Source organism: Lipotes vexillifer, unplaced genomic scaffold (genome assembly GCF_000442215.2).
Source record: "Lipotes vexillifer unplaced genomic scaffold, Lipotes_vexillifer_v1.1 scaffold1242, whole genome shotgun sequence".
Classification (NCBI taxonomy): Eukaryota; Metazoa; Chordata; class Mammalia; order Artiodactyla; family Lipotidae; genus Lipotes; species Lipotes vexillifer.
Window position 1 is genome coordinate 272227 of NW_006793169.1, and position 9510 is coordinate 281736.

At 44.3% G+C, this 9510-nt stretch overlaps 1 protein-coding gene across 1 annotated transcript in view; it reads right to left on the minus strand.

Moving 5' to 3' along the window:
* Positions 1 to 3843: 3843 nt before the first annotated feature.
* Positions 3844 to 9510, minus strand: part of GABRR2 (gamma-aminobutyric acid type A receptor subunit rho2) — a 40011-nt gene continuing 34344 nt past the window's right edge. Inside the window, exons 8-9 of the mRNA XM_007466252.1 lie at positions 8939 to 9135; positions 3844 to 4719 (exon numbers count right to left, since the gene is read on the minus strand). Of these exons, the coding sequence (XP_007466314.1) occupies positions 4408 to 4719; positions 8939 to 9135 (509 nt within the window). The 3' untranslated portion in view covers positions 3844 to 4407. The remainder of the gene's footprint in view (positions 4720 to 8938; positions 9136 to 9510) is intronic.

Below are 9510 nucleotides of genomic sequence, written 5' to 3' on the forward strand. Positions count from 1 at the left end.
GAGAAGGCACTCGATATGCCATCCTTTACACAACGCAGCTGCCCACACTGTGTGGCATGCGAGATCCTAGTTCCCCAGCCACAGATCGAACCCTCGCCCCCTGCAGTAGCAGCTCAGAGCGTTAACCACTGGACCGCCAGGGAAGTCCCGGTGCAGTTGCTTTAATGTCTGTCCTCCCGTCTTCTGTGGTGGCTGAGGCAGGTGCCGCGCTCCCTCCGGGCAGCGCCCACCCCACGTGTATGGAGACGGAGGACGGCACGAGTCCTCGAGACTGCTGCTGCCCAAGCTCTGTCCACAGACCTGGTAGCTGGGTTATAGACTCTGTTCTTGGACCACGCCCCCCCAGTTCCAACTGAAGAGTTTGGGGAACGCACCATCAAGACCATAACCTTCACCCACACTAGGTATGCCACAGTGTTATTTTTAAGTCCTCCAAGTAAACAAGAGTCTAAAATAGACTTCCGTGGTATTATTATTTTTTTGGCTTCTCCACGCAGCTTATGGGATCTTAGCTCCCTGACCAGGGATGGAACCCACATCCCCTGCACTGGAAGCGTGGAATCTTAACCCCCGGACCACCAGGGATGTCCAGTTTTCCATTGTAAATAGCAGTTCTCTGAACATTTTTCCTTCTACCGACATAAACCTCTTATACTGGAGAGAACGGTCTCTCTTCTTTGCCACGGAAGGCCATCTACCTGCATGATTTATCCCACCTAGCCCCTGGACTCCATCTTGCCACGTCTGTTCAAAGCCCTTACCCTTCTCAATTTTTGTGGTTATTATTTGCCCCCAGCCCTACCCTCCTCCACTTGAGAGTATGCCTTCTTCCTGCATCTGTGACAGACTCTTCTGGTTCTCCTTCCATCTCTCTGATCAACCCTTCTCTTCCCACCTAAATAAATATTCCCAAGCTCTCGTTTGCAGGCCTTCTCTCTTCTGCTTCTCTCCTTAGGAGTTTTGTCCACCTTGATAGCTTCATTCATTGAGCACATCGGGGAGGGTAGTCCCAAATCTTTACCTCCCTCCAGCCGCAGACCAGTGTTTATAACTTTTTACTTGACATCTCCACTTGCTTGCCAGACCAAACTCCTCACCTTCCACTGGAATAGCGCCTTCGCCTGGCTTCCTGGTCTCTGTCAACGTCAGCACACAGGTGGAGGTTCTCAAACATCACTGAGCTTAACATTATTATCATTATTTTCCTGCCTCATTGGTTCCCTGAAACTCAGCAGCTTTCCATTTTCCAAATTCATGCTCTCCCTTCTGCTGAGGTTTACAAAAAGATTGAACCAAATCAAAGTGGTTTCAAAGAGTTCTGTCTCAAATTACTCACAGCCCAGAACACTGATTATCTTTGACATACATGGCCCAGACCAGACCCGTCCAGTTTCTTCCCCAGGTTTATTCTAAGCGGAATGAACCTGGAAGGACCCTTGACACCAGGGTCATGGAACTAGAAGGATGAGAACCCAAGACTTTTGTGCATTTGATGGAGTGTCTGCTCGCTGTTCCCTAGACACACCCAAGCTTTCCTTCTCCGTGTTAATATTCCCTCCCCTGCTTTCTACTAGTTGAAATTATACCTATCCATTGCTCAGAATTTACCATAAGTAACACTACTCTTCAAATGCTGTAATCTCCCCCTCCTTTGAACCATGCCCGCTGCCACTGTAAGCTGCTTAATGAGTGAAAGCTGTTTCCCATGCATTTCTTTATCTGTCACTGCCCCCTCCCCTCAACCCAGGCACAAGGCCTTGAAGACAAGTGCACAATACATGTTGGTTCCTTATTGTCAAAGAGGTATGTCTGAGTATCAGTTTTTGTATAACACCTATTTCTTTTATTCTTACATGCACATTTTTCACAATATGGGTGAAGTCAGGCTTCATCTTATAATCATTGGCTGCTATAATTTAATTAGGAGCATTTTTTCTTTCTTGGTGGTACATAAACTACGGGTGCATCTTACACTTGATAGTGTCTTAGATTCAGTGAAATAAAGTATCATTCAAGCATCCCTGATAACAATTACTTTTACTCTTCTATCTTCCTGTCTCTAAGGTGAATTGTTCCGTTCTCAAAATTTCCTTATTTCCTGTTCTCTACTCCTACTGTTGTCTCCTTTTTACCTCATTTAATTTTCTACTTTTCTCAAGTAGAGTCAGATTATCACACTGCAATAAAGCTGTGCTAAATCTGATGGTGTCATTGGTTTGTGGTCCCACATGATAAAATGCTATTTACAATTCTACATGTTTGCTACAGAACGAACTCCAGTTTCACTGTATAAGCTAGTTAAAATACATCTTTATTGTTTTTTAAAGTGTGATCAGGCCACCATGTTATATGAGCCTCAATTTATGAAGACAACGTAGTCAGAAGCAGAGCAGTATTGGAATTACATAAGACAACCAAAGCAATAGGATATATTTAACGACAATGTATCAATAATTATCATTCTTTGAGTAGCACTGTGGCCTAGGAGAGTCTCTAGAGAGAAAAAGTTTCTAAACATGTCCAGGTGCCCTGTACCATCCAATTTCCTTGCTTATGTACCTTCATTCTTCATTTGTCCCTGAAGCTGGGAGAGCCGCTGGTCTTGGGCCAGGCAACTCCATGGAGGGGAAGCTGTCCTGATGAACACTGGGAGGGATGGGGGACCTGCTGTGACCCCTAGAGTTGCAGAAAAAGCTGGTCTCTCACCTCTTCCTACAACCTAGGATCCAGCCAAAACAGATGACTTGCCCCACAAACTATACTCTGCAATCCCACACTTTCCTGCCTCTCTCATGCCTTTGCTCAGGCCGATCCTTCCATCTGCAGTAGCACTGTCTAACAGGACTTTCTGTGACTGTGGAAATGTTCTCGAGATCTGCACTGTCTAATAGAGTAGTCACTGGCCACATGTGGCTGTTGAGTAGAGCACTTGAAATGTGGCTAGCACAACGTGGCAAGAATTGAGTTTTTAATTTTATTTAACTTTAATTAACTTAAATTTAAATAAATATATAGCCAGTGGCTACCATATCGGACCGCCCATATCTAGCATGTACTTTCTACATGTGCACCTAGCATGAACATTTCTTCTCCAAATCCCCAACCTTCAAGGAGCAGCTCAGAAGCTGTTTTCACCACGAGATCCAGTCTTCCACTGGAAATCATTCTTTCCTTCCTTACAATTCCCATTATACGCGGAACCATTTTTGTTGTGCTTAATACTCTTTTAACTTACACGTTAATCGTATACCATATCCTTGACCAGTCCTTTTTTTGAGAGCAATACAAGAATAAGACGATCTCTTACTCTTCATGTGGACCCTACTATAACTAGTGCAGGGATTTTTTAATGTTTGCTGCATGAATCTATACTAGAAGCAGAGTAATTCACATTAACAATGAGGAACTGACAATGATTGCTGTGCAGTAAAGGATTAACCTTGACAAAAGAAAGGTTTGGGCCTTGGCCTCTAGCTCCTGGGAGGTAACTTCTAAACCCCTGGACTGTCCTGCCTGATTGGAGGGTCTTTGTTCACCTGGGGGCCTACGGCCATGCCAGATGGTCTAAGCCAACAATGTGATTTATGATGGGGTCTCAGGCTGAGATTTATCAGCTCAGCCTCTGAAGGAAGTGGAGACTAAGGTCAGCCATACAGGCAGTCAGCTGTATTCAGATGGCCAGCCCCCAGTAAAAACTCTACACTTTGATGGGTTTGGGTGATGTTTCCCTGGTTGGCAATACTCAGTGCATGTTGTCACACATTGCTGAGAAAAATAAGCGCTGGCACAGGGCAGGTATTCAATATTTAATGAATGGTTGAATGGATGTATGAATGAATGATGTCCCTTAATATTGCAAAATCATGCGAGTTGCCAGACTCACCCAGGTCAAATCATTTCCTGTCTGGGATCTGAGGTTTTTTTTCCTTTCCTAGATAGGCACTTAATCCAGTGTGGGGTTTACAGATTTTTTTATTCCTATTTTGAATCTTAATCTCCTGTCTCCTATCCAGAATGCCCCTAAGCTTGCCCTTCTTTTTTCCCTTCCCTTTACAACTGAACCCTAGGCTTCATAAGGGTCTCAGAACATTCATCTGGGAGGCATTTGAGTCTTTTTTTATTGGAGGGAGGCTCTCATGAACCTGTTCACACACAAGAACAGAAGAAGACAGTCCCAGAGCGGCAAGAAGTGGGACACAATACAGCATGAATGATGAGCAAGACCACGAGGCCTGGGGGAGGGCAGCTGGAGGGCTCCTGGGCTCCTCCGGGAGCCAGGATGCTGCTTGAGGTGGTCCAGGCCTGCTGCTCTGTCTGTGAGGGGTCACGCTCAGCAGGTCCACGTGTGGGCGGCCGGCCAGACACCAGAGATGTCCGTGCCCTTCCCCAGGCATAGCCTCAGAGCCCCTAGGCTAACACTGACCAATAAATTAAGTTGAAAAATATGTAGGAAGCTGGGAATATCAACCGGGAGTATTTGTCGATGGCGTGGGTGTTCTGGAAGATGCGAAGACCCACCTGGCCCTTCAGAAGCCCCTTCTTCCTGGAGGAGTTGGATTCACTGCTCAGGGCCAGGTGGACCACTATTTTGTCTTGCCTTTCTTCTTCTGTCAGCATATGGCTTCTCGGGTACCCGGCCAGGCTGTTGGCCTCAGACTCACTGTAGCTTCCACCCAGCATCATGGTTCTTGAGTGGAGCATTCCACACATGCATGGGAACTGTGGGCAGCAAACACAAGGGGAGATGTCAGGCATGTTTCGGCCTGTGAGAGGCCCAGAGGAGGCTGCCTGGGCCGAGAGTAAAGCCCATGGCTTCTCAGAACCACAGAAAAGGCAGAACTAGAAGCATCTCCAGAGATCACTTTGTCCAACGATTCTCTATCCTGTGTATTGGAGTCACCTTGGGAGCTCTTTAAACTGGCCATGCCCAGGCTCCACTCTAGACTAATTAATTTAAGGCTCCCAGGTGATTCTGCTATGCAGCCAGGGTCCAGAACCACTGATTTAGTCCAAATGCCCTCAATTGCAGAAGGAAAAACTAAGACCAGGAGAGGCTATACAATTCTCCTGGGGTCAGACAGTGTCAGATTCAGGACTTTAAACACACATCTTCTGGTTCCAGCCGTGGACCTCCACCACTATGTGCATGAATCAAAAGATGATTAGGTAGGAGAGTGTCCTTATTCTAAAGAGTTCCACTTAAGGGTAAAGGGTCATGGTACCTATCATGTATTTTTATTTTTATTTTTTTATTTATATATTTTTTCTTGGATAATCCTCCAAGTTTTTTTTTTAATTGACGTATAATTGATTTACAGTGTTGCATAATTTCAGGTGTACAACAAAGTGATTCAGATATATATAGAGAGAGATAGATACATATACGTATACGTAAAACATTTTCTCAGGTTCTTCTCCATTATAGGTTATAACAAGATAGTTCCCTGCACTATACAGTAGGACCTTGTTGTTTATCTCTTTTATATATAGTAGTGTGTATCCGTTAACCCCAAACTCCTAATTTATCCCCCTCCCCACTTTCCCCGTCATGTATTTTTTAATGGTTCAGCTGCACCAACAAAAGTATGTTTACATGAGAAAAAGCTCACACAAAAATGGCAAAATGTCAACAATGTTGGATGGAGGGGCAGGGTGTATGAATGTATATTATCCTAGTTTTTTCAACCATTTCCGTGAGTATGAAAATGTTTATAAGAAATTATAAGGTGGAGGGAAGGGAATGGTCTTGTCTAACTCCTCTGTTTGAGTCAGCAAAGCTGGCTCCGGTTAACAGCTGGTTCATGAACCCATATTTGTTGGATGAAGGCTTTGCTATGTTTTGTTTTGTTTTTAATTTATGTATTTATTTATTTTTGGCTGCTTTGGGTCTTCGTTGCTGCGCACGGGCTTTCTCTAGTTGTGGCGAGCGAGGGCTATTCTTCATTGCAGTGCTCGGGCTTCCCATTGCAGTGGCTTCTCTTGTTGCTGAGCGCGGGCTCTAGGCGCACAGGCTTCAGTAGTTGTGCCACATGGGCTCAGTAGTTGTGGCGCATGGGCTTAGCTGCTCTGCGGTATGTGGGATCTTCCCGGACCAGGGCTCGAACCCGTGTCTCCTGCATTGGCAGGCGGATTCTTAACCACTGTGCCACCAGGGAAGCCCTGAGGCTTTGGCATGTTTTGAATGACTCTATACAGCAAAGTCCAATGCATTATAAATCAAAAGTATTTAAATATAATCCAAAGGTATTTGATAATAATCAATGTACAGATTATTGAAAATTTAAACAAGGATTCACATACCCAAGTAAAAACGGTTTGTGTTTGGCTGATGCTGGCCAGAGGTATGACACCTGCCTGATCCAGCCAACTGACCTTGGGTTTATTCTCAACCCGTTGGCTTTAATATGTTTCTAACCTGGCTCTCAGCCCTGTGGTGCCTCTGTTTTTCCATCTGGGAAAGTGAAATAATGACATTTCACACATTTCCTCCTATTGTCATGGATCTTGAAATACGCACGCAGATGGATACCACGAAGCTTTAGAATGCAAAAATAGATGAATGATTTTATGTCAAATCAGAATTACTTGAAGTATTTTTACACTTGAAGAAATCTGTGGTTTGGCGAGCTATTTTTTTAATCAGGCATTACTGATTCATTACTATTTCTATGTCTTGTCCCATCAGCAACAATAATTAAGCAGCACATCAATACATTCCTAGAATAATTAACTCATAGATTTTAAGGATAGAAGGTCAGTGAGAGGTCATCTATTCAATTCTTTGCATTTAGATAAAATCACACCCAAACTTTGGTAAAATTGTGAGCTATTGTTATATCTCTGGGGACTTCTTTTTTTGTAAGACATGGGTCTTCTTTTTCCTTGCTCTAAACTGAAATTCTTTCTGCTAAAATAAAGAGACATTTAAGGTTTTGAGTTAAAATCAGGAAATGCCCTAAATTATGGAAAATCTCTATTTCCCACATCAGCTCATTTCTAAGAAAAATTAAGTGGCACCTGGCACATTGGACAGGTCTGGATGATCAGCCAAAGAATTCAAGCACATATAGGGGAGCAGAACTATACTCTGCCTGCCGGCTTCAACCCAAAGCAGCGTGGGTCCCCTTTTGAACTATGGTGAACCTAGCAGGCTCCAGTCAACTTTGCCCTCTGCAGAGCAGAAGTCAAACCTCAGTGAACATCAGAATTGCCTGGGAGCTTGTCAGCAAGGCCAATTCCAGGGTGCCGTCTCTGGAGATTCTGAGCCCGTAGGTCTGGGGTACAGCCCTTAATCTTCATCTTTACTAGGCTGAGAAGGTGAATCCAGGCCAGGTGCTCCTGGGCTCCCACTTTGGGAACCTCAGCTCCACTGGGGGCCATGTTAACGTTGTGAACAGTGGCTTCTCTGTGGGGCAGCGGGAGAGAGATTTCGTGTCCTCCCACCGGTCTGCCTCCCCAGCAACCACAGCTTCTCAGCCTTTCAACCGCGTGCTTGACAACAATGGAGAACAAGCCCTCGCTTCCCGGCTGTCTGTTCCCATAGACATGGAGCTAGACTCGGAGACCAAAGAGCTGTCCACGTATGATTTCCTCATTGCTCTTTAGCCAGCATCATATCATCACTGGCAAACACCGGGCCCGTCATATGGTAACAGGTTAATAATGATCTGCCTGAGTACAAGTTATGCGCTGTTAATGGTTCATGGGCGCATATCTGTCAGATGAAGGCTTTGCTATTTTTTGAACAGCTCTACACAAGGAAAGCCTAACAGATTACAAATCAAAAGTGTTTAAGTATATTCCAAAGGCATTTGATAATGATCAATGCACAGATTATCAAAATTTGAGGGAATTCCCTGGTGGTCCAGGGGTTAGGACTCGGCACTTTCATTGCCAAGGGCCTGGCTTCGATCCCCGGTTGGGGAACTAAGATCCCACCACCTGGGAAAAAAATTGAACAAATCCTCAAATGCTGAAGCAAAAGTATTTTGAAGACAATTTAAAATATAAACTCTTAAACAATCTAGCATATTTGAAGACAATTGGAAATATTTAACAGGTATAATGTGGGCATTAAAAGACTATTTTTAAAAAGGCAACAGGTCCTCTTTCCTAAAACTTAAAGCTCCCTTTGCTAAGGATCTCCCAGCCAGCTAGACACACATAAATGTGGAATTTTCAGGTCCCCTGATCTCTACAACTTTTAGGTAAACACCCATTTTGATCAGTACAATGACTAGCAAGGATTTGGTAACAAGTTGGCATTTTATTTCTTAATGTGATTAATAAGAGTCCACATATGAATAGATTTTCCCTCTCTGCCCAGGTGCATTGCCCTGAATTCCCCATTTGCAGTCCATCCCATAGTAGACTTTACTATAGTGCAGTATCGTATAGATAGCATAGTATTTCCAATGAGTCTAAAGGCTAAGGTTGTGTGTGGCTGAATTTTCACTGGGCCGGAGCACTGATAAATACAGGAGTTTTTTATTCTAGAACTTTCCTCTTGTCTGTTCACAGGACGTAGAGACATTCTCCCTAGACAGGTTCAGTAATGATAGTGATAATTTATGTGCATCTAGAACCACACAGTTTCAAAACAACTCTCATATACATTTTTGTAAGGGTATTGTGACCCTTACAATAACCCTGGGAGGAAGATGGGGTGAGGGTTCTGTTATACTTTTTTTTAACAGATGAGGAAACTGAGGCCCAACATAAATGGCAGAGTTGGGCCCAAGAACCCAAGTCTTCCTAGTCTTTGTCCAAAGGCTTTCTACTTTCTGGGATCCTTTGTGACAGAAGCTAGAATATTCTAAAACGGATCCTCCTCCTTTTGCACAAACATCTCCCTTTTCTCCATGAAAGCTCCCTCCCGCTATTCTCATCCAACCAGCAGCATGGGCTCCAACAAGGAAATGAATGAAACTTCTCTCACCTTCTCCTGCAGCTTCCGCTGTTTCCTCTCCTGCACGGTGGTCAGGTAGTTGACGGCCGCGTACTCCAGCACCGAGAGGAACACGAACACGAAGCTGACCCAGAGATAGATGTCCACGGCCTTGATGTAGGACACGCGGGGCATGGAGGCGTTCACACCCGTGATGATGGTGGACATGGTCAGCACCGTGGTGATCCCTGCAGCATCCAGCTTTAGTTCAGCCACTGACAAGGGTACACAGCTGCCCTCACATTTCACTAAGTCCCTTTTTTTTCCAACTATTAACCATTTTATATTGATTTTTGTAGTATGTTTCTTCCAAGGTCTTATGATGCTTAAAGAGATTTTATGTATAGTAGTGTGTATATGTCCATCCCAATCTCCCAATTTATCCCTTCCCCTCTGGTAACCATAAGGTTGTTTTCTACATCTGTAACTCTATTTCTGTTTTGTAAATAAGTTCACTAAGCCCCATTTTACATTTGCTCTCTCTCTCTCTCTCTCTTTTTTTTTTTTTTTTTTGGGGTAAATGGGCCTCCCACTTGTTTGGCCCCCCCCTTTGTCGAGCACAC